This window comes from Chiloscyllium punctatum, chromosome 4 (assembly GCF_047496795.1).
Source record: "Chiloscyllium punctatum isolate Juve2018m chromosome 4, sChiPun1.3, whole genome shotgun sequence".
Classification (NCBI taxonomy): domain Eukaryota; kingdom Metazoa; phylum Chordata; class Chondrichthyes; order Orectolobiformes; family Hemiscylliidae; genus Chiloscyllium; species Chiloscyllium punctatum.
In genome coordinates, this window is record NC_092742.1 from 91,616,936 (window position 1) to 91,642,570 (window position 25,635).

The following is a 25,635-nucleotide window of genomic DNA, read 5'->3' on the forward strand; positions in this document are numbered from 1 at the left end:
CACATACTTTGAATTGTAAGTAGCCAGAGATTTTCTACCCATTAGACAGTTGGATGCAGAGTGTATGCTGACAACTACTAGAGGGCATGAATTTAAGGTGAGATGGTAGAAGATTGAAAAAGGGACCTGAGGGGCAACTTTTTCACACAGAGGGTGGTGCGTGTAGGGGGTCAGTTGCCAGGGGAAGTGGTAGATTGGTACAATTACAATATTTAAAAGGACAGATACACCAGTAGGAAAAGTTTAGAAGGATATGGGCCAAACACAGGCAAATGGGACGAGTACAAATTAGGAAACACGGTTGGCATGGAGGAGTTAGGCCGAAGGGCCTGTTTCCATGCTGAATGACTCTAAAATTGTGTATCATTTCCTAAGTGGCTAAACAGCTAGACAATGATGACTTGAATGTAGGGGACCCTCCAAAGTTCACTTCACAACAAATAAAATTTGACAGTGAGCCCAATATCTGGCCAATGACTGGAACAAGATGGTAATTATTACAGGGTGCTTCAATGGAGGAGAGAAAGGGAGAGAGAAGTGAAAAAGATAGAGAGAGAAATGGAGAGGTTTAGGAAGTGAATTCCAAAGTTTAGGACCTAGTCCACTCAGTGTAGCGCTGCCAATGGTAGAGTGATTATAATCAGGGCCGGGGGCAGAACCGAAACACAGAGATCCTGGAGGGTCAGGCCAAAGGAGGTTACAGAGAACGGGGGAGGGGTGACAAGGCCACAATTATTTTAATGCATGGATAAAAGTTTTATTGAACAGTATAAAGTGCTCATTGTTCACCTTGTGACTTCCACATTGATTCACGCTCAAGGTCACATTCTAATTCATAAGGAGTGTGGGAAAATGGTGTGGAAACAGGCGTTCCACAGAGACACACAATGTGAATGCACATCAGCAGCAGAGTCAGAGGAAGGCAATCTACTGGGAGCCACAAAAGACACACAGGAGTGGAGCTCCTTGCCTCTGAAGGCACCTCTTCACTGCCTCTCGCAAAATGAGGAAAGCGGAGATATGTATTTATATAGCGAGTAGCACAACTTCAGGACATCCTGATAATGCAGTCCACAACTCACCGCGCACCCCTTAAGTGGATGAAACAAAGGATAATGCACACTCCTTAAGTAGGAACCAGAACAAGAGGGCATAGGTTTAGGGTGAGAGGGGAAAGATATAAAAGAGACCTAAGGGGCAACTTTTTCACAGAGTGTGGTATGTGTATGGAATGAGCTGCCAGAGGATGTGGTGGAGGCTGGTACAATTGCAACATTTAAAAGGCATTTGGATGGGTATATGAATAGGAAGGATTTGGAGGGATATGGGCCAAATGCTTAAATGGGATGAGATTAATTCAGGATATCTGGTCAGCACTACAAGCTGGACTGAGGGGTTTGTTTCCATGCTGCACAGTTCCCTGACTCTGTGACGGTATATTTGTAACACAATGAGTTGAGCCCTGTAGTCCTAGCTGACTGCGACAGTACATTCTACGAAGAGTCAGGGAGGGACAATGCTGTTGGCTTTCACTAACACACAGAGACCTTAGCGTTCGGATTTGCCGAGAGCACAGCACTCAAAAAGCTTCCAAATCTTCCGGCAAGATTCCAGTTGCAACGAGTTCTGAAAATGAGCAAGCTGGGTGCCGGAACCAGCCTTGATTAGGACTGGCCGATGATAATAATCAAATATGTGTCTACCTGTAACGGTTAGTACAGGACACAGACAGGGGGCAGGGAAAAAAAAAACACATGGAGAAAGAAAATCTTCTGTCGCTTCCCCATTCAACGAGCAGATCAAATTCTTCAGAAAAAGCCAGTAGAGAAAATGATCAAAAAGAAATCTTCGTGGTGGAGGGGGCTCAGCCCTGGAGGTGGTTGCGTATCTCCCTGGGTCTGAAACCACGGAACATAACAAGTCGGCAATTTCGGAGTAATTGCCAGTCACGTTTCCACCCTGACACCTCCCTTTGTAGCTCCGCTGAGTTTCTAATCATATAACAAAACCGCTGGAGAGTCTGGCATCAATTAGGAGCCAGTGGTTTGAAGGCTGAACGTCAGAAGGAAAAAGGGATTTCAGAGGCTGCTGGCAACGAGCAGAACCTTGCGGAGAGATCAGCCCCGACAGAAACTCGACGCCAGGCTCCCCGGGTGAGCTCCTACCCGACGATGGTCCCAGTCAGGCCACGCACACAAAGACAGGGAGAGAGAGAGAGAGAGAGAGAGAGAAACAAAGAGAGAAAGAGAGAGAGAAAGAGAGAAAGAGAGAGAGAAAGAGAGAAAGAAAGAAAGAGAGAAAGAAAGAGAGAGAGAGAGAAAGAAAGAAAGAGAGAAAGAAAGAGAGAGAGAAGAGAGAGAAAGAAAGAGAGAGAGAGAAAGAGAGAAAGAAGAGAGAGAGAAAGAGAGAAGGAGAGAAAGAAAGAGAGAGAAAGAGAGAGAAGAAAGAGAGAAAGAGAGAGAGAAAGAGAGAGAAAGAAAGAGAGAAGAGAGAAAGAAAGAGAGAAGAGAAAGAAGAGAGAGAGAGAAAGAGAGAGAGAGAAAGAAAGAGAGAGAGAAAGAGAGAGAGAAAGAGAGAGAGAAAGAGAGAGAGAGAAAGAGAGAGAGAGAAAGAGAGAGAGAAAGAGAGAGAGAAGAAAGAGAGAAGAAAGAGAGAGAAAGAGAGAGAGAAAGAGAGAAAGAAAGAGAGAAAGAAAGAGAGAAAGAAAGAGAGAGAAAGAGAGAGAGAAAGAGAGAAAGAAAGAAAGAGAGAAGGAAAGAGAGAGAGAAAGAGAGAAAGAAAGAGAGAAAGAAAGAGAAAGAGAAAACTTTCTCCCATGTGACGAGCTTCAGGATGCTCCCCTGTAGTGTTTTACAGCTGGCAGACTTTCCTGCAGTAACACAAGGGAACTCGGACAGCTGGTACGTCCACACAACAGAAGCAGAAATAAAGATAACCAAGGAGAATGTTCAGTAGTGCAAGATGATGTTTGGAGAATCAATATTAGCCTCGACATTGGTGCGAAAACTCCCCCCCACACCACCCCATCCTTGTCTTTCGACTCTCCCTCGCTGCGATCCTTTGAGAGGGATCTTGGTTTGATGCCTCATTGGAAGGGAGGATCCTTGACCTGACAATATTCCCTCAGAACTGTACCGTTCAAACAAACAGGTATCCCCCCCACCATCCAAAAGTGGAGCTCACCTTTCCCAAGTCGAAATGATGTAAAGCGAAGAAGCAACTAATTTGTATGGGAAAAGTTTCGCTTGGGGGTTAGCGAAAACAGGTACTTTTTCGTAAAGGTGAAGTGGCGTAAAGCTAACTTTCGAAAAGCGAGGGATGCCTGCACTCAATCGTTTTATCCTGGCTTCAAGCAGCCCCTCCCCCACTGGTGTACAGGCTCATGGTACACACCACAGCGACGCATCAACGCCTCTTTAACAGCACCTCCCGAATCTCCAACCTCCAACGCTGGAAGGGCTCGGCTGGCAGACACACAGACCACCATCTCCAGTTAAACATACACCACCATCCCTTCACTGTCACCGGATCCAAAACCTGGAACTTGCTAACAGAATCACCAGAACACTTTCAGCCACTCAGGGCCAGCATTTATTGCCCGTCCCTAGTTGCCCCTTGAGAAGGTGGTGGTGAGCCACCTTCTCAAACCGCTGCAGCCCAGCTGCTGTGGGTTGACCTTAGGGGGGGTGAATTCCAGGATTGTGACCCAGTGACCGTGAAGGAACGGCGATACATTTCCAAGTCAGGATGGTGAGTGGTCTGGAGGGGAACTTGGTGGTGTTCCTGTGTATCTGCTGCCTTTGTCCGTCTAGATGGAAATGGATGCAGGTTTGGAAGAGTCACAAGAAGTGAAACGTGAACTCCGCTCTCTCTCCAAAGATGCTGAGTCTCTCTAGCGCTTTCTGTCTGCGTTTCAGATTTCCAGCATCCACAGTTCTTCTACCTGTGGGCTCGGTAAGGGGTTTTAGAGGGGGCACTTTCACATTCTAACAAGGTCTAACTGTGCCAGTCATGACCACCTCCTGTGAGCGATTCTTTCGTAAAAAAGAAAGACCTTTTTGAAGTGAGACATGAATTATGACCCTCTGACTGAGGCAGGTCTGACAGCTGACAAGCATAGCCGGGCGTTCCCTAGAATATTGAAGTCAAATAGGTGCCAAGAAGTGTGGAATGAAAAGCTACCCTGTAAAGTACACAACCCAGTTGCTGTCTGACCTCTGACACGTCCAACCTTAACAAAGACATAGTTAAAGTATAACATGATCAGTCACTGTGACATCTAAATTGTCAAGCAGGTCTTCTGGTAGGAGTGTGGATGAGATAACCCATCACTACAGAGAGTTATGAACCACAGCCCAGTCCATCACACAAGCCATTAGATTAGATTACTTACAGTGTGGAAACAGGCCCTTCGGCCCAACAAGTCCACACTGCCCCGCCGAAGCGCAACCCACCCATACCTCTACATTTACCCCTTACCTAACACTACGGGCAATTCAGCATGACCAATTCACCTGACCTGCACATCTTTGGACTGTGGGAGGAAACCGGAGCACCCGGAGGAAACCCACGCAGACACGGGGAGAATGTGCAAACTCCACACAGCAGTCACCTGAGGTGGGAATTGAACCCAGGTCGCTGGCGCTGTGAGGCAGCAGTGCTAACCACTGTGCCACCGTGCCGCCCCAACCTTCCATCCACTGACTCCATCGATACTTCCCTCTGCCTGCGGAAGGCAGCGACATCATCAAAGGCTCCTCCCACCCCGGTTATAATCTCGTCCAACCTCTTCCATTGGGCAAAAGATACAGACACTTTAACACCACACCAACTGATTCAATAACAGCTTCTTCCCCACTTACTATACTTTGGAATGGATCTCTCAAAGTTTAAATTTAATGTTGATCTCGCTCTGTGTGCACCTTCTCTGCAGCTGTAACATTGTATTCCTCACTCTGTTCTATGACCCTAACGCACTGTGTATGGTATCATCTGCCTGTACTGCACGCAAAACCAAACCTTTCACTCTACCTAGGTACATGTGACAGTAATAAATCAGATCAAATAAAACCCAAAGAACTGCAGATGCTGTACATCAGAAACAAAAACAGAAGTTGCTGGAAAAACTCAGCAGGGTCTGGCAGCATCTGCGAAGAGAAATCAGAGTTAGCGTTTTGGGACTGGTGACTCTTCCTCTGAGGAAAGGTCACCAGACCCAAAACGCTAAATCAAATCAATTGTGGGGAAAGGTCAAATCGAGATTATCAGTGCTGTTTTCCGAGACTCAGTGAACCTCCTGATCTGAGCCCAAGATGGATGCTCCCAGTCCTTTCTGTTTCTGTAATGACACCCCCCCACATTTACAAAATACCACAAAATTAGCACCAACCGTCCACTTCCTGTTTAAAGGCTCGGGAATTTCACAAGGGCATTTCCTTTGGTCTCTAAACTGCCCAGATGAGTTCAGGGAGTTTGAACAGCTGTGGCGGACATTTTCTCTGACCCTGTGGTCACATGGTCCATGGTCAGACCAGCTCAGCTGGCGGAGGCTGATGTGGCGCTGCAAATACAAGACTCTCCAGGTTGGTATGAAAACTTTTTCAGGAGTCTGGAAGGCGTCAAGGAGACAATAAATGGAGCTTCCTTCTTTTCAGGCCAACAAGCTGATCTACTGTTGCAAACACAAGAGCAGCCTGCTCGTACTGAAGCTGAGACAGAAGCAGTCCTGAATGCATTAGAAATAAGATACTGATGAGGAATTAACCCCTCACAGAACTACAAATGAGGGATGGACAGTGTTCCACCAGTGACCTGCTCAGGGTACTGTACGGAATTATTGTGGCTGGCTCTCGAGATTCAGGAGGCCAAGCATGCCGCCATAGATTAGATTGCTTACAGTGTGGAAACAGGCCCTTCGGCCCAACAAGTCCATACCGACCCGCCAAAGCACAACCCACCCAGACCCATTCCCCTACATTTACCCCTTACCTAACACTACGGGCAATTTAGCGTGGCCAATTCACCTGACCTGCACATCTTTGGACTGTGGGAGGAAACCCACGCAGACACGGGGAGAACGTGCAAACTCCACACAGTCAGTCGCCTGAGGCGGGAATTGAACCCGGGTCTCTGGCGCTGTGAGGTAGCAGTGCTAACCACTCAATACTCAAAAACCCAAGTTCAGAATAGCCAGCATTTTTATTGGCCACAACCCCACAAGGAAGGTTTTGCCGAACCTGCCGAAATGTGGGAATACCCCAACCTACAATATGATCCACACCTACGATTTCCCGTGCCAGCTCCGGGGAAACATTCAAAAAAAGGTGTCTGTGGTTCATTTGGGATCACTGTCCAAAACAAAACAGGGCTCCTAGTAAATCCTTACAACCGTGGATGGGGCTACCCATTATTTAAAGGGTGTTCTCCTGAGAACTATATCTGCCAAAGCATTAGGGAGGGAATTCTTTTCTGTCCATTCACAAGATGAGGATGTCTCTGGCTAAGCCAGCATTTATTGCAGTTAAGAGTCAACCACATTGCTGTGGGTCTGGAGTCACACATAGGCCAGTTCAGGTAAGGACAGCAGCTTCCTTCCCCAAAGGACATATCAAACCAAATTGGGTTTCTTTCCAATAATGGCTTCATGGTCGACATCAGACCCTTCCAATTTTTTTTTCCGAAAGGTTGAATGATAATTCCACGATCTGCCATGGCAGGATTCGAACCCAACTCCCCAGAATATTAACTGGGTCTCTGGATTAACAGTCCAGCAATAATACCACTAGACCATTGCCTCCACTAGGAATGAGAGAATTCTGCAGCCTATAATGAGAGTCCAATCAGGGATCAGATTTCACGTGCAAAATATTCCAGAATATCCTGGGTAACCATGTCATGACGCAGGGAGGTCTTTAGAGTAACCCACTGTCACGGGGGGGGGTGCTAGATGGTACTAGCAGACCCTAAAAAACAAGGTCAATGTTGATCATCCTAGCATCCAATTAACCAAGAGGGGGAGAGGGAGGAAGAGGGGGAGAGGGATCGAGAGACAGAGCGAGAGCGCGAGAACACCTCTATTGAATAGGCCCAGGAACATTGCTCTCCCTTTAGCTGTAGAGACTGGCAGCTCCTAGGTCTGCCGTTAGACTCAAAATCCAAGGTCAAAACACGCAGCATTTTTATTGATCACAAAACTCCACAAAGATGACGGAAGGTTTTGCAGAAGCTGCCGGAATGTGGGAAAACCCCAAACTACAACATGACCCGTGCTTACGATTTCCCGTGCCAGCTTCTGGGGAAACATTCAAAGAAGTGTTTGTGTCCTGAGCTGCCCAGCTCTGCAATGGCTCTACACTGCTGACCAGAGCGTTAATACAGTAGGCCACGGCTACCTCACCTCCCGTATGGGCGGCACAGTGGCACGGTGGTTAGCACTGCTGCCTCACAGCGCCAGAGACCCGGGTTCAATTCCCGCCTCAGGCGACTGACTGTGTGGAGTTTGCACATCCTCCCAGTGTCTGTGTGGGTTTCCTCCCACAGTCCAAAGATGTGCAGGTTAGGTGAATTGACCATGCTAAATTGCCTGTAGTATTAGGTGAAGGGGTAAATGTACGGGTGGGTTGTGGGTCAGTGTGGACTTGATGGTCTGAAGGGCCTGTTTCCACACTGTAAGCAATCTAATATCAATAGGCCAGCTGAAAGGGCCTACATCGCCAAGGGAGATTTACTCCGGGGGCTACTCGCAGTCTGTCTGGGTGAAGGCGACCTCTACCTCAGATGATTCTGTACCAGTCTGCTGAGTCATGCCATTCAGACTCAAATGCCCCAGTTGCCTTCCAGGAGGTTGATGGACCCAACACTGCCAGGCTTTTCAAGCTGTGTAATGTACCTAGACAGTATGCAGAGATGCCTGGGAATCAGACTTAACGCAATGGTAAAGCCCTCTTTCTGGAAATACCTGACCTAGTGGTCAGTCTCACTGCAGCCACTAGGATGCACTGTTGAGTCCAATACCTTTGGTGCCAGAATCCATCCTTCAATGTCATTCTGTCACATCGCACTCTGCCCGGCTATGGGATGGGCTGCTTTTAGCGCAGTCACTATCCTCACGCACTCCTCAGCCCATTATCACATTATACACTCAGCATAGCTAATCCGCTCTGTCCTACTCCTGGTGGTGAGCACTGCTGCCTCACGATGCCAGGGACTTGGGTTCGATTCCAGCCTCGGGTGACTGTCTGTGTGGAGTTTGCACATTCTCCCCGTGTCTGTGTGGGTTTCCTCCAGATGCTCCGGTTTCCTCCCACAATCCACAGATGTGCCGGTCAGGTGAATTGAGCGTGCTAAATTCTGCCTGGGATCCAGGCGAATGGATTAGCCAAGGGATAAGGTGGGATGGTCTTTAGAGGGTTGGTGTGGACTCAAAGGGCTGAATGGTCTGCTTCCACACTTAAGGGACTGTATGCTTCTAGTTCCTAATATCACGTATTCAACTTTCCTTCTGGTCTGGCCTACTATCCATAATCTCCTTGCTTACCTACACCTTTCAACTCTCTCTCTCTCTCTCTCTCTCTCTCTCTCTCTCTGTGGGCTCCATCTCCACCTATTCACTCCCGTCTTCCCCACCTATCCGAGTTGCCAACGGTTCTGGTGACAAGTCACGTTGACTCTGCTTTCTCCCCGCAGACGCTGCCAGACCTGCTGAGTTGCGCCAGCAATCTCTGTCTTTGTCACCGAGTGGGGGTTTGCCAAGTCCATCGTGTTCGATCTGGGACATACAGTAGGTGAAAGACAGAGCCAGGGCCAGGGGCACAAGCAGCGACACAGTGCCCTATCTCCACTAAATGGAAAGGTTTGTTTTTTTGTGAATGTGTGCTGTGTGTCTGTGTGTGTCTGACAAGTTGTCATGGATGGTGAACCATTAGCAATTCAATTAAATAAGGAGAAACTGGGGCCTAAAAATTGGGAACCATGGGACACAGATACAAAAAGAAATTAATGAAGGACACAGAGACTAATGTAAAGGGATATCCTGTTGTACAATGCACTACTGTGTTCTAGAATGTACTTTCTGAAAACACACTGGGCCAGAATCCATGTGACTATCCCAGTCCAATGTGCTGCCAAGTTGGCATGAACTCTGGTGGGCCCCATGTGTTGCTGATCCTCTATTGGTTGTTCCCCCCTGGGCCAGACTACCCCATAGTTCGAGACTCTCGAGTCTGACCCTCTGCTTATAGACAGGACGCTCACCTTGGACTCTACAGCCTTAACCAAAGGGAGCACTGCTCAATGTAAACACTTATTACACTCATCTCAGCGTTGATGTCCACCCCAACCTCTATTCTCTGTAGTGTTTGACTGCTGAGATATCATGTCATTACCTTATACTACAAGGTTCAAAACAGAATTGGCAGTGTAATTATGTGGAGAAAGGGCTTGACCACTGGCTCTTTAAATTGGGCCACCCACAGAAACAACGGGCCAAATGGCCTCCTTCTGTACTAATGTGGTTTTCTGATTCATGGATTCTGACAACAGTAGGGCCTCACCGATTTAGCTGACTGCGGTTCTTGAAAGCTTTTGAACTGGGTTTTTTGGAGTGCATGGCTCACACCACGTGGTGGACAGAGCAGCCACGCTAAAGCAGAGACCCCACCCCGCCTCCCCCGCCCCCAGTGATCCCCCCCCATTCACCTTTTCAGCCAACAGCTCTCGGATCTTGCCGGCCTGCAGCCTGAACCTGAAGAGCTGGGACTCTAACGTCATGCAGCGTTTCTGCCAATTGTAGCCACCCCCGCCATTTTCTGCCACTGTCTCCATGGTTACTAGCTCTCACCGGTGGTGGGGGCGCGTCCTCCAGGTACTTGGAACCTGAAAACAAAACACAAGGTTCAGAAAACAAAATAAAATAAAGAGTAGCAACAAACCCCAGTGCCCAGAACATAAGGTAACCGTGGAGGTCATGATAGAATGGGAAGATGGTTAAAGGGCCTCAGTCCAATCTGATTCCGCCTTCCTCAGCCCTTAGATTGAAGCACCATCTAATGTTCAAGCTTCTGGAATAGGGCTTGAGCCCACAGCCTTCTGATTCAGTGGTGAGAGCATTATCCCAGCAGTTCGAGAGAACCTCAAGGAGCTCCACTGGCCCAACAGTTGAGTGGACTATGCAGCGTCTCCCGGTCATACGCACCAGCCAAGGTTAGCTACACAGACCAGACCAGACCAGACCCTCTACTCCTTACCCTGGGGAAGGATGAGCAGTCAGGGTGAAATCTGGTCTGACCAGTGCACTCAGGTCATTTTCCTCTTTTAATCAAAAGCTTAAACCCTTTGCTTCCCCTTAAACTGTCAATTGCTTCACCCAATCCCACAGTAGCCAGTGCCACATTTACAATACTCATTCGATTGAAGAACTTTCTGCCGAATTCACTGCTGTCTATCTTGTACTGACAGTCTCCAGTTATAAGCGGGGAACCTCTCCCCAGGTCCTCTCTGTTGAAAACCTGCTGAAATTTGAAGATCTCCATTAGGTCAGCCCTCAGCCGCCTCTTTTCAAGATTCAGGCTGTTTGCTCTATGCTGATAGGTATAAATGTCACCTCATTCCTGATGAAGGGCTTATGCCCGAAACATCGATTCTCCTTGCTCCTCGGATGCTGCCTGATCTGCTGTGCATTTCCAGCAACACACTCTCGACATAAATGTCACAGGTCATGTATTATCATTATAAATCTGCACTGTACCCTCTCCAGCCCCTAACAGCCTGACCCAGGACTCTCAGTGAGCTCCCGGTGCCTGGCACACGGACCAGAGGCCCGGTGTGGGCGACACCTGATTTAGGCCTTTGGGGATCTGGTGTGTAGCAGCAGCTAAAAGCCTAGATTAGGGCTTTGGGGTGGGGGGTGGGGTGGGGTTGGTCTGAGATACCAGGAGCAAGCCCAACACAGCGATGGAGGTTCCACCTAACATCTGCAGCAGGAGACGTGAGCCAACGCGCAGAAGATCGAGCCCTAGTAGGGAGTGCAGTCCCAGAATGGCTTAGAGAGACCGCAGTGGTTGAACTTTTCGCTTTATTTCTTTATTCTTCTACTTAATACTAAGAAAGACTGTAATGTCTAACTTTTGTTTTACGCTACACTAAGAATACCTGTGATGTTTAACTATTAACTTTGTTCCTTATTTCTTTCAACCTGGGTAAGGTTTTGTACCTAGGTGGCACAGTGTGTGGCAACATTGATGACTTTTCAGAGCACTTCAGTACGCACGACAATAAAGTCTAAACCTCTATAATAGGCCATCAGAACCACACATTATGAGCTCAATGCAACACGTATTCAGAATAACACCCCCACTTTCCAATTCCAGTCCTCTCAATATCGACCACAGTAAGTGTTTCACTTTTGATTAAATGAACCTAGATTCCTAATTCTCGCAACTGCTCTACTTGCATTTCAAAACCCCTTTGCTTCTCTGTCCCATTTGGGCTTTTAATTTCAAAGTAGCATATGACTGAGTTATTTTTCGAACCCAAAATGCAACAACCTCGCTCTTGTCGACGATGAAATGAATTCGCCGATTACTTCTACACGCTGCCAAGCCCGTTAGCATCTTCTTGTAATTTGTTGCTCTTCTCCTCAAGTGTTGACTATCCCAACATCCCACCCCCAGCCTGAAGTGAGGTTGGCGCTAATTTAAAAAAAAACCCTGTGGCTTTGCTTCCAAGCGGTTAATGTGAATTGTAAATGTCTGTGGTCCCAGCACTGATCCTGTTCTCACAATCTCTTATTTTCAGAGTAGCATGTGACTCAATCATTTTTCTAACCCAAAATGTAACAACCTCACTGTTGTCGACGGTGAAAAGCATTTGCCAATTACTTCTCCACTCTCCAAAGTTCATTAACATCTGCTTGTACTTTGTTGCTCTCCTCAAGAGCCACCCTTTATCTATAGTCTCTGCTTGCAGCCCACTAGCAACCTCTCCAGATTCTACATATTCCAACCTTAGGCATTATTTTTTTTAAAAAAAGGACCTTGTAGAAATCTAGATACATTACATCGACTGCATTACCTTAGTCTATTTTCATCTCTTCAAAAACATTCAATGGAGGTTGGTCAAGTCAGATTTTCTCTTTTGAAACCTATGTTGACTGTTTATTCTTACAGTTTTTTATTTTTTCTAGATTGTTTTCTATTTTCCCATTTCATAGCAACGCCATTAGTTTCCTTTCGCTAGCTGGCTGGTTTATAATTCAGTGTTCTGGTCTCCTTCTTAAATATAGGAACAAGACATGATGTCCTCCAGCACTACACCTTCATGAATTGCTGAATGGCTGTTATAGCTTTAACAATGCGCGCGCACACAATCCGTGCAGAGAAGGGGCCTTCCCCTCACAGGTTCGATTAGCTTACTTACGATATTTCCTATTCTATTTTAAATGCTCTTTTTGAAAATCTCACCCTCTGACGTGATGACAATTTGACTTGGTCATTACAAAAGTAAAAAAAAAAGTCTGCCCTTTCACCAAGGGGGTCATGTCAGTTAGTGACCCAACTCCCATCACAAATTTCCTTTGTTTAAATTGGTGCACTTCTGCAGAGTTTTACTCTTTTGTTCTGTGTTCTTTGATAATTGGAATTTTATTGTTCATTTGTCCATTCTGTTTTTACTTCTGTCAGGCTGGCACCCGTTGTTTAGAAACGAGACTTTGAGACGACTTGATGGGGTCAGTACAGAAAGTATGCTTCCCCTCGTGGGAGACTCACGAGCTAGGTGGCACAGCTTTTACAAAAAAAACTATCCCCCTTTAAAATGGGGATTAGGAGGCTTGTTTTCCCTCTGGGAGGATCAGGGATCTGTGAAACCCTATCCCCCAGAAAGCAGGCTCATTGAAAATATTGACAACAGAAACAGAGAAGATTCTCGATTAACAAGAGAGTCAAAGCTTTGTGGGGGAAGGTGGCAATATGCCCTCTAATTTCTTCTCATCATGTCGTGTGTGGGTCTCCAAGGCCCATCTGCAGTCTCAAAACCGGAGGTCGATGCGTTGGTATGGCGATTGGAGTGGCTTAGAGAGTGTGGGAATCGAGGACATTATTGGGTCTTATTGAACGGTGGAGTTAGCCTATACAGCCTGCTCCTAGTTTGTATGTTCGCTTTGTACTCTTTCACCCTGCCTGAATATTTTGTCATGATTCGGAGATGCCGGTGTTGGACTGGGGTGTACAAAGTTAAAAATCACACAACACCAGGTTATAGTCCAACAGGTTTAATTGGAAGCAGACTAGCTTTCGGAGCGACACTCCTTCATCAGGTGATCACCTGATGAAGGAGCGTCGCTCCGAAAGCTAGTGCTTCCAATTAAACCTGTTGGACTATAACCTGGTGCTGTGTGATTTTTAACTGAATATCTTGTGTAGGCCTCTTTAGCCATCCTGAGGCAGTCATAGAATCCCTATAGTGTGGAAACACGCCATTTGGCTCAACAAGTCCACATCAACCCTCCAAAGAGCATCCCACCCAAACCCATTCCCCTACCCCATTACTTGACATTTACCCCTGACTAATGCACCTAACTTACACATCCCTGGAGACTATGGCCAATCCACCTAACCTGCGCAGCTTTGAATTGTGGGAGGAAACCAGAGCACCTAGAGGAAACCCACACAGACAGGTAGTCCCACTAGTTTTTGGCTTTAACAGACCTGTTGCAATTCCTTAGGTAACAAAGCATTCTGCGCCTGCAGGCCGCAACCACTAGGAAATGTTCAGACTTGGGGCTGATAATCCCAAGTTACTGCACGTTCAGCCAATAACCAACACTGCCCACATTAAACAAACAAATAAATTAAGAAAAAGCACAACTTAAATCTTTCCTGTTGCCTGGTCATTACAAATGTAAAAATGTCCGCCCTTTCACCAAGGGGGTCATGTCAGTTAGTGACCCAACTCCCATCACAAATTTCCTTTCTGCTTAAACTGGTGTGCTTCTGCAGTATTTTATTCTTTTGTTCTGTGTTCTTTGTTTGTTTTGTCATTATTGCTGTCCTTTTAATATCTCCAACCCTGTTCTAAGTCCTTCAAAAATTAGATGTTTCTAATCGATTACCATCCTTTTTGTCATACCTGCATCCTTCGCAATTATTATCGTAAACCATATTATGGTCACTGCTGCCTAGGTCTCTACATACTGGTATTGCTCTCAGCTGTTCTGACACATTTCCCATTACGGTGATCCTAAAAATAAACCTGGTCTTGTTAGGCTTCCTGCAAATGCCGTCTCCCCCCCCCCGGCCCTGCCACAATGGCATTATAGGTCTACCTACACCAAACAAACTGCAGCAGTTCACCAAGAGATCTCACTGCCAGCTGAAAGGGCAATTAGGGATGGGCAATAAATACCTGCCCTGCCAGCCAAGCTCACACCCTACGACCAAATAAAGCAAGGAGCTAGAAAGGTATTCTGAATAGATTGCAGGATCCCTTATCCCTATTATCTACCTCTTGTTTGATTAATATAGTGTCATGGAGACATACAGCACAGAAACAGATCCCTCAGTCTAACTCATCCACACCGTCCACATATCCTAAATTAATTGAGCCCCATTTGCCAGTATTTGGCCCATATCTTTCCAAACCATTCCTGTTCACATCCTGACCCAGGTGCCTTTTAAAATGTTATAATTGTACCAGCCTCCACCGTTTCCTCGGGCAGCTCATTCCATACATTCCTCTGTGTGAAAAAATGCCACTTTAGTCCTTTTTTACATCTTTCCCCTCTCACCCTAAACCTATGCGCTCCCCCACACTGGAGAAAAGACCTTGACTATTCACCCTATCCATGCCCCTCATCATTTTATAAACCTCTATAAGGTCACCCCTCAGCCTCCGACGCTCCAGGGAAAATAGCCCCAGCCTGTTCAGCCTGACCCTACAGCTCAAACCCTCCAACTCTGGCAACATCCTTGTAAATCTTTTCTGAACCTTTCAAGTTTTATAACATCTTTCCTATAGCAAGGAGATCAGAATTGAACATAATATTCCAAAAAGTGGCCTAACCAATGTCCTGTTCAGCCACAACATGACCTCCCAACTCCTGAACTCAATGCATTGACCAATAAAGGCAAGTGTACTAAACGCCTTGAAATGTGAATTTGTACTCCAAGATCCCTTTGTTCAGAAATACTCCTCATAACCTTACCATTAAGTGTCTAAGTCCTGTTGTGATTTGCCCTACCAAAAATGTAGCACCTCACAGTTTTCAAGATTAAACTCCATCTGCCACTCCTTGGCCCATTGGCCCATCTGAGGTAATCTTCTTTGCTGTCCACTACACCTCCAATTTTGGCATCATCTGAAAACTTACTAACCATCCCTCCTATGTGCACATCCAAATCATTTATATAAATGTTGAAAAGCAGTGGACCTAACACTAATCACTGTGGTACACCACTGGTCACAGGCCTCCAGTCCAAATAGCAACCCTCCACCATCACCCTCTGTCTCCTACATACTAGCCATTTGTGTCTCCAAATGGCGAGTTCTCCCTTTATTCTACGTGATCTAACCTTGCTAACCGGTCTACCAATCTTGTTGAAATCCTTACTGACATATAGATAGCGTCCACTGCTCTGTCTTTATCAATCGTCTTCATCACTTCTTCAAAAAACTCAAATCAAATTAGTGAGCCATGATTTCCCACGCACAAAGCCATGTGAACTATCCCTAATCAGTCCTTGCCTTTCCAAGTACATGTAAATCCCATCCCTCAGGATCCCCTCCAACAACTTGCCCACCACTGAGGTCAGACTCTCTGGTCAATAGCTCCCTGGCTTTTCCATACCACTTTTCTTCCGTAATGGTACCAGGTTAGCCAACCTCCAGTCTTCCAGGACCTCACCTGCGGCCACAAAGTTCTTGGGTTACAACTGATCCAATACCAAAGTAGGCTTCTGCTTTTCATTCGTTTCCCTAATTTGTCTGCATGGTTTCCTCCCATCTAATTCCAGTCCTCTATTCGGAGGTCTCTACACCCATGATGAATCCTCTATTTTGTTTCACCTCTATGCACAGGATTCTATTTGTGTCTATTTGAGTCAAGCCAGTATCACCCCCCTGCTATTATGCCATTCTACCCCACCTCCCGGCCTTTGTCACCCCTAACCCTTTATTTTCCAACTATACTATGCCCTAGAACATTTCATCTACAATCCTGTCTTCTCTGTAGCCACATCTCAGTAATCCCTACATTGGATTCCACACACAGATCATCACAGACACTACGAAAAGCTGCACCCTTAAACATTTTTTTTCTAACAGTTCTGTTCACTTCATTTCTAACTAGCTTTTTTTTGCACTGCTGTTTTATAACTCTATTCTTTGGCTATATATTATATATTATGTATATAAATGGTTTCCTTTCCTATGTTGTTTACATTTACATTTGTTTGTACGTGACGCTTCACTCTTACTAATTTAAATCCTCTCCTTAATCCGGCAGCCCATGAGTGGAAATTTAATGTGCAGGGATGTGATTGCGCTTGGAATAGACTGAATTCGGCACTTCATCCAAAAACCAACACATTCTGGCTGCCTTCCCATGTGGAGCCAGGGAGCACTGTGAACCCACAAGACCATAAATACAGAAGCAGAATTAGGCCAGTCAGCCCATCTAGTCTGCTCCACCATTCGATCATGGTTGATATGTTTCTCAACCTACTCCTCTGCCTTCCCCCAGTAACCCTTGATCCCCTTACTAATCAAGAGCCTACCTCTGTCTTAAATCTACTCAATGACTTGGCCTCCACAACCTTCTGTAGCACTGTGTTCCACAGATTCACCACTCCCTGGCTGAAGGGATTCATCCTCATCTCAGATCTAAAGGGTCACCCCTTCACTCTGAGGCTTTGCCCTCAGGTCCTAGTCTTTCCTACTAGTGGAAATATCTTCTCCACATCCATTCTAACCAGGCCTCTCACTAAGTTCCAATCAGATCCTCCCTCATCCTTCTAAACTCCACTAAGTTCAGACCAGAGTCCTCAATCGATCCTGGTACGATAAGCCCTTCATTGTAAAGTTCCTCTGGATTCCCTCCAATGCCAGCATATCCTTCCCTAGACCTGGGGCATGAAACTGCTCACTATATTCCACAAGTGGTCTGACCAAAGTCTTATGCATCCTCAGCAATACATCTTTGCTCATAATGTTGTAGTCCTCTTGAAAGGAGTACTTACATTTCATTTGCCTACCTAACTGCCGAATTAACTTATTTCCAAGTAACCACTACACTTTTTTAAAAAGCTAGCATTGAATATGTTTGAGTTACTTTTTCAGAGAGCACTTTTCAGATCACAATTTGTTGAAAAATGCTTTTGTTTTCCCAGATCACCTCTTTTGGCATACATCTGTTCCCCCCCCCCCCCCCCCCCCCCCCCCCGGTTACTGAGCTTCTGAGACTAGAAGCAATTATTCCTCAGTCTATCACTATTCCAAATGGTGCCTGATCAGAGCCTTATATAGCCTCAGCAGTACATGCCAGTTCTTGTATTCTAGCCCTCAGCGGTGATGCACAGGGTAGTGTTTCTGCTTCTCAGTCAGGAAGGTCAGGAGTTCAAATCCCTCTGCAGACAGACATTTTAAAAAAAAATAATTCTTGGCAACTTGGGCATCGCTGACCAGGCCAGGACTGAAGGCCCATTCCTAACTGCCTTTGACATGGTGTGGTGCTGAGCTGCCTTCTGGATTTACTGCAGTCCTTGGGGTATGGGCACACTCACAATGCTGTTAAAGGAAGTACTGAATGATGACCCAGTGATAGAATACCAGGACAGGCTGGTAAGCAGCTGGGAGGGGAAGATGCAAGAGGGCAGCGTTCCCATGTAGCAGCTACCCTTACAGCTGGTGGGGGCGCAATGAGTTTGGAAGGCACTGCTAAAGGTTGTCTGTCTATCAGTGAATGTTGAAGCCGGTATAAATCTTCAGCATTGTTATTTCAATCTCACACGCCCGGCCACTTCAGAGAGGGGAGTTCCCTTACAGGTGAAAGGTTAATGCTTACCCTGTTTCTTTTTAATTCATTCATGGGATGAGGGGGTGACTGGCATTTATTGCCCATCCCTAATTACCCAGAGGGCAGTTCAGAGTCAACCACGTTCCTGTGGGTCTGGAGTCACATGTAGGCCAGACCAGGTAAAGATGGCAGATTTCCTTCCCTGTGGGACATCAGTGAATCCAATTGGGTTTTTCCAACGATTGGCAATGGCCTTGTGGTCATCAGTAGACTCTTAATTCCAGATTTTTAAAAAATTAAGCTTAAATTCCATCATCTGCCATGGCGGGAGTCAAACCCGCGTCCCCAAATCATTACCTCGGTCTTTGGATTAACAGTCCAGCGAGAATACCACCAGGACATTGCCTCCCCACCATTGTGGTCATAACAACGGCTTTTAAAAGCGTATTTTGTCCTGATTTCTTTGAGAGAGAGATTGCTGGGGCACAGGTGATGAGCAGTCTATGAGAAGATAAATAATTCCTCCTTTCTTCTGTTGTATTTTAACCAAAGCGGATGAATAAAGTGAGTTTTGCTTTAAATCTGGTCGTTTAACCAATCGAATTGCACCTGGAACGCAACACCTTACATTCACGCTTAAAGTATTTAGAGGGGATTGGGTCTGATCTATAACTCTGTAATTAACTGCAAGCAAAGCGGCCTAGCAATCATGGTCGCACCTTCACTTATGAGAATTTACTCCATTAAATATAGATGCTACATATGTGTCCCATGTGTTATCCTGCCACTGGTGACTATGCCCTCTTGACCCAAGTTACTATAAACATTTCATAACCTATGCTGTCCTTCTCATTCACCTCTGTAACCCGGACTGCTTCTTCGTTCTCAATGCCAAATTCAGTTTGATAATCTGTGAAGATCTTTGGGAAGCCTTCGTAGGTCAGGGGCGCAATACAAATGCAAGTTATTGTTGTACCACTTGGGAAAACCGACGAACTGAACACCTTTCGCTATCAGACTCTGAGCTGCAGCGATATTAGGCCAGGTGATGACAAGGCAGCATCTTCAAAGGAGTACAGGGCAAAAGGCAGGAAGATGGAAGAGGTTTAGGGAGGAAATGATAGAGTCATAGCGTCAGAGAAGTACAGCATGGAAACAGACCCTTCAGTCCAACTCGTCCATGCCGATCAGATATCATAACCTAATCTAGTCTCATTTGCCAACATTTGGCCCATATCCGTATAAACCCTTCCTATTCATGTATCCATCCAGATGCCTTTTAAATGTTGCAATTGTACCAGCCTCCACCACTTCCTCTGGCAGCTCATTCCATACACGCACCACCCTCTGTGTGAAAAAGTTGTCCCTTCGGTCCCTTTTTATTTCTTTCCCCCTCACCCACTTTTTGGGCTTGGACAATTAATGTGACTGCTGTCAACAGAGGCAAGAGGATCAGCGATGGTGCAAAGCCCGAGTTAAAGGCTGGAGAAAAACAGAGAGGGAGAGACGAGGCTCTGAAGTGGGTAACACGAAACCTGAGAATTTTAAAATCAAAGACTTGCCATTGTAGGAGAAAGTGAGCACTGCAGATGCTGGTGAGTCAGAGTCGAATAGTGTGTTGCTGGAAAAGCACAGCTGATCAGGTCGCATCCGAGGAGCAGGAGAATCGACGTTTCAGGCATAAGGCCTTCATCACCAACACACTCCTGACGTCAGCTTGTGCCCGAAACATCGACTCTCCTGTTCCTCGGATGCTGCCTGACTGGCTGTGCTTTTTCAGCACCACAGTTTTCGACTTGCCACTGTATTCCACTGAGCAAAGAGTCGGGTGAATGGAAGCTGGAACAAGTGAGGAAATGGGAAACAGGGATTTGGATAATTGTTGAGAAACGTGTTGTTGATGTTCTTTGTCTTGCATTGATCGGGATAAATGCAAGGATTCCAAATTTCAAAGAACCACAACAATTAGTATATGAGAGGAGGAGATGATACTGGAGGAGCAGATCGACTCCAATTGGCCATAATAAGAGCAGAATTAGACCATTCGGCCCATCGAGTCTGTTCCACCATTCGATCATGGCTGATATGTTTCTTAACCCCATTCTCCTGCCTTTTCTCCGGAAGCCTTCATCTGCTTACCAATCCCAAGAACTGATCTCTCTCAAACAGGCTGAGATGTTGTCATGGACAAAACGAGAGAGAACTATGGACTCTTTGATTTCCCAAATAATTTTTTTTTTAAAGTACAAAGCTTAATCACACTCTCATTGTCTGCAGAGAATGGGTCCCTGTGAGTAAATGAGCCACTTTATCAGCTTGACCAATCATCTTCAACTGCCTGTTAGTGTGGGTTTTGGCACACTCAGGACTCTACAACGGATGCTGTCCATTCGTGGACTCTTACTTTAACAGTAAATATCTTGGTTAGCATTTGCAAGCACAGGAATTCTGACAAAGGGTCACCGGACCCGAAAGGTTGATCCTCTTTTCTCTCCACAAGTGCGGCCAGACCTGTTGAGATGCTTGAGCGATTTTTGCTTTTATTTGTGAATGGAATTAGCTGGGTCTGGCCATGACAACGGCATAGGTGAGGGTTTTAGTCGCAGATGAGCTGAGACAGGGTTAGAGAAAGGTCTTGTTAACCCATATGGTTAATTAAAGCTTTCCCCTGCCTACATACCCCAACCTAAAACAAAATGGCAACTGGAAGTGAAAGACAAGGGCAACGATGTTTTCTCCTGGTGAGGTGATACTTGAGGTCATCCTTGAAGAAACCTTGGATGTGACTGGCCAATTGTTCTTGCTATTGTTAACGCAGACTGATTAGGAGAGTCCAGTTTTACATACAAGAGCTGAACTTGCCAGTCCTTGAACTAGCCAACCATCTCCACCCATTGTCCCACAGCTCAATGCTCACAGACCATACATTAATTGGAATAATCAGCACACAATGGACCAAGTGTCTTTCTGCATGACGGACGCATTAAGACAAGGTTCGGTAATCAAACACAGTCCCAGGGAAGCTAAGAGAGAGAGAGCAACTGTACGAGAACAGAGCTATCGCCAAGCTGGAGACTGCAGGGTGGGAGCTCAAGAGCCAAGACCCCATCTTTAAAGGGGAGAACGACTGAAGCCTTTCAGATTTCCAAACACGTTTGGTGCTCAGCATTTTCATGGCTTTGCTGCACTCAAACCAGAGACTCAAAGTGATCTATCTAAAGCCTGGAGAAACAGGCAGCGTTCCAACACACAAGTGACCTTCTTCCAAAACCCTCCACGCATGCATGCATGCACACACATACATGCCGAATTGGAGGCTTCTGTTTTCTCTCAGTCAGGATCTCCTCCCACGATGCAAAACCCTTCACCCAACAGCAGCCAAACCAAGAACAGAACACTTCCCGTCGGGAACTCGGTGCAAGCTCCATTCCCATGAGGCGCCCACCCTCACCCTGCACCCGAGGCCTCATCTGTCAGTCCGCTCAAACAGCGCGGAACATTTTCATGTTAAACCCAGGCAAATGTCTGCCACCACAGATTGTGCACCCAAAACACTGCTGCAAATCCTGTTTCTTCAGCCCTTTAGTGTCTTATACTAGCGCCATTCCTGTTAAAGAGCTTCCGCCCGAAACATCGACTCTCCTGCTCCTCGGATGCCTGCTGTGGTTCTCCAACACCACATTTTTTGACTCCGGTCTCCAGTGTCTGAGTGCCCCTGGCGATGGAGCACGTGGTGTCTACCAACACCCTCGATGTCTTCAGGCACTATGTGTGTTTTATTTACCCCCCCCAACCCTATTTTGATTTAATCCCAACCCTCCCCTTCACTTTGCTCATCTCAGCATTGCCTCTCTCTCTCTCTCTCTCATATTACCGGTCCCCAAAGGGGTGTTTTTACTGGTGGTGGAAACATTGAATAAAAAGTTAGGAAGAACGCCATTTGTATAAATAAATCCCTGCACAAGATGGGTGCCACTAATGTAAGCACCACTGCTATAGGGTGGGTAGTGTGGGAATAAAACAACATGAAAGCCAATCTGTATATGCTCCCGAACTCTCTTCACCTCTCTCTCTCTGAAAACCCTTGTTTACATATACAAGGCCATTAACAGAGTTTATCTTTTTTTAAAAAAAAAGACACCATTGCTGTGAGTATACAATGTTGGGACTCTGCCTGGTAGTTAGCCCGCTGTGGTTAAGACAGAAGTCAGGAGAATTCCTTTCCCCAGGGAAAGTGGACTGAGCATCCAAGGGACTCTTCTCCCCAAAAGGCAGGGGGAGCCAGATGTTAAAAAAGTTAAGCTGCTACACGGTCTTACCAGACCATAAAACCTGCTCCCTCATGACAGGGAGAGAGAGAGACAGAGATGACTGGTGGTGGTTTAACCAGTGGGTTACCATGCCTTGGCCGAGGGGAGAGGTTCAGAAGCAGACTCCTTCCTGGTAACCTCAGCCAGTGCAGGATTTGAACCCACGCTGTTGGCATCGCCCTGCACAGAGGTGTACAGATTCTTGTTAAGGGGTGGGCGAAAGGTTATTGTAATAGGTGGAGTCTGGAGCAGTAAGATCTTCTTATGGAACAGGCTGAGTAGCCTCCTCCTGACTTGTATACTAAACATTGACACTTTGCTATAATGCTTGCTTCACAGCTTACAACGGTCTTTTAAATAAACTAAGCCACTGAACGAATTAACCCCTGATTGATTAGGACATTATTAACGTCAACAGTTGCCTGTCCTAATACATCCTTAGCTGACTCAGTGTCAAATCTTGTAGGGATGCTGCTGCCATGCAAATGCTTCACGATGTTTTATTCCCTTAAAAGGCAAATGCAAGCAATTTTTTTTTGCTGATCATTTATTATAACAGTGTGGACAGCCTTAAGCAAACCTCAAGCTCCCATGCTAACGGGAATCATTTCTGTTTTCACTCATCATAAGGCCACATCTGTTTTTATTTCGCCATTTCATTACACGTACTGCTCCCATCACATATGACTGTGAGCCGAATCCAATAACTCGCAGCTAATTGAGCAAGTCTGTCCTCCAAACGGGAGTCTAACAGCATGGCGCAAGCTGCCAATCTGCTGTCCCAGCATCTCACCTCATACGTACACCTTCAACTGAGCTGGGAGTGGAGGCGAACAACAGTGCATTCTGGGGGGGCGGGGGGACGGGGTGGACTCAATGGGCCGAATGGTGGCTTCCACACTATGGATTCTACGATTCTCTGACAGGAGACACCTTGGCAGCAACACCAAAAATACATCAGGTTTCACATGTACCCTGACCACACCCTGACCTCTCTCACCATCTCTCTCTCTCTCTGTATCTCAACCCTAAACAGACATGTGCTGACGACCTTAACACCTTGACCTCGCGTCACCATTAAGACCACAGCTCTTTGAATCATGTTCTGTATTCCACATTCCCACCTTGCCTAGCAAGACTCCACCTACCTCCACCTTCAACTCATAACGTCACCAAACCGTCAGAGAGGATAAGAAAATTCCTCTCGTCCCCCTCCGGACTGGGCAACTCCCAATTTCGAAAGCCTGGTTCTGGACTCGACCACAAGATGATACATTTTTTCCACGTCCACCTTGTCAAGACCCTTCAGGGTCTTGTAACACTTCAGTGAAATCACCCCTTGCTCTTTTAAACAAAACTAACCTAAAGTGTCTAATCTTTCCTCATAAGATAATTCGCTCGTTCCAGGAGTCAACTTAGTAAACCTCTCCAGTGTATTTATACTCCTTCTCAAGTAAGGGGACCAAAGCTGCAGTGTTCGAGATGTGGTCTCACCAATCCCCTACATAATTGAACCAGAACCTCCTTACATTTATGTTCAATTCCTTTCGGTGATAAATTCTGACATTCCTTCTTGGTTAGGTATTGTCGCTGAAAACTCTCATTTTGTGACAAATGCTTTAGATAACCTAGATCCTTCTGAACCTCTAGACTTCCAGCCGTTGAAACAACACCGTTTTCTAAGCTTCCTGGCAAAGTGAACAACTTTGCATTTTCTCCACGTTACGCTCCATCTGCCAGATTTTTGCTAATTCCATCAACCTATCGATACGCATCCGCATCATGACCTTTGCAACACACTTTCCTCTTCATCTTGTCTTCGTTCCTTCCATCTGAGTGACTGACAGAAACTGGGAAAAGTTGAGGTCCTAACAGACTCCTGCAGGACCCCACCCACCCCTCCTACCCTGCCAACCTGAAAACAATCCATGTAGGATGCTCTGTTTTCTTCAGGCCAGACAGTCTTCCATTGAAGCAACTGTACACCACAGGCTCCTACTTTAGTGCAAAGTTATAACTTGTGAAATGCCTGCTGAAAAATCCAAGCACGATATATTTACAGGCTCCACAGTGCAGAGCACTCCCTCAAAAAACTCCAATGAATCGATTAAACTTCATTCCGTTTCATAAAACCCCTGCTGACTCTTCTTGATTTACCCAGGCTTCCTTTTCCCAAGTGCCCAGTTATAACCTCCTTAATATGATCGATTGTAACACCTTCCTTATGATGGTGTCAAACTGTGGTTTGTGGTTTCCACATTTTCCACCTCCTCCTTCTGGAATAGTTGGGAACATTAACATTCACTTTTTAAGTTCAGGACAATGTCAATGTCCATCAGGGCCGAAGACTTGTCAGTCACCGACTCATCAGTTTATTCTGCACCACTTCCTTGGCGACTGCAATTTCACCCAGTTCCGCCCTTCCTTCAACCTCTCGCTATGTCACACTGGTTGTCTGTGTGGAGGAGCAGTAATAACTTCCCATCAAAACAGTGCAAAGACCAAACCTTCAGACCTTCCCACAAAATCTAGACCCCAAGCTGCAACTCTGTCCTCCTCCCAGCCCCACTGACTGATGCCCAGTTTGATCACTAAACAGCTAGGCTCAGAAAAAATGTTGCCCGAGTGCATAACTTGGTGAGATATGCATATTTGAACTGCAAAAATCGCCATTTCTAATGAAGTTCTCCAGAATGCTGGCATATTGTTGAAATCCGTTGTGGATGTCAATAAAGTGCTTAGCTCGGTGAGATAAGCAACTTTGCACATCAAAACCTCTATTTCCTTAAATGTGTTGATGTTACCAAACTGCATAACTTGGTGAGATAAGCCAGTTTGAACAGCAAAATTACCTCTCTCTCTCTCTCTCCTGTCCCGCACCCCCAACATTGAGACACATCTTAAAACTGTATTTCCAACATAAATTTGGTCACCTAATTTCGCACGTGCTTCAGTGTCAAATATTGCTTCATGGGAACGCTCTGTGGCTATCAAAATACAATGGCAAGAGAGAAAGAGACATGAAAGAGAAGGAGCAGAAAGATTGGGATAGAGACGGATGAAGGGAGAGGCAGAAATGGGCACTGATGTTACATGGGCGCATGGATAAAGGCAGAGAAAGAGTGATATAAAACAGGAGGAAGAAACACACAAGACAAGAGGTTTTTAATCAAACCAAAGACAGATAGCAGGATGGAATGCAGAGTCAGGAAGCTTACGGTGACACAGGGAGAGAAACACGGAAAACCAAATACAAGGAACACAAAGGATGGAAAAGGAGCAAAAAACCTAAGATATTGGCAAAACAGGAGGAAATGA

The 25,635-nt window shown here is 46.1% G+C and overlaps 1 protein-coding gene across 2 annotated transcripts in view; it reads right to left on the reverse strand.

Annotated features, from left to right (window-relative positions):
- Positions 1 to 25,635, reverse strand: part of plekhh1 (pleckstrin homology domain containing, family H (with MyTH4 domain) member 1) — a 161,145-nt gene that overhangs the window by 118,781 nt on the left and 16,729 nt on the right. The window contains exon 2 of one of the 2 annotated variants that reach the window (XM_072569296.1): positions 9,839 to 9,873. In XM_072569296.1, the coding sequence (XP_072425397.1) occupies positions 9,839 to 9,873 (35 nt within the window). Of the gene's footprint in view, positions 1 to 9,696; positions 9,874 to 25,635 lie in introns of both variants that reach the window. The other variant, XM_072569295.1, reaches the window with a different exon arrangement.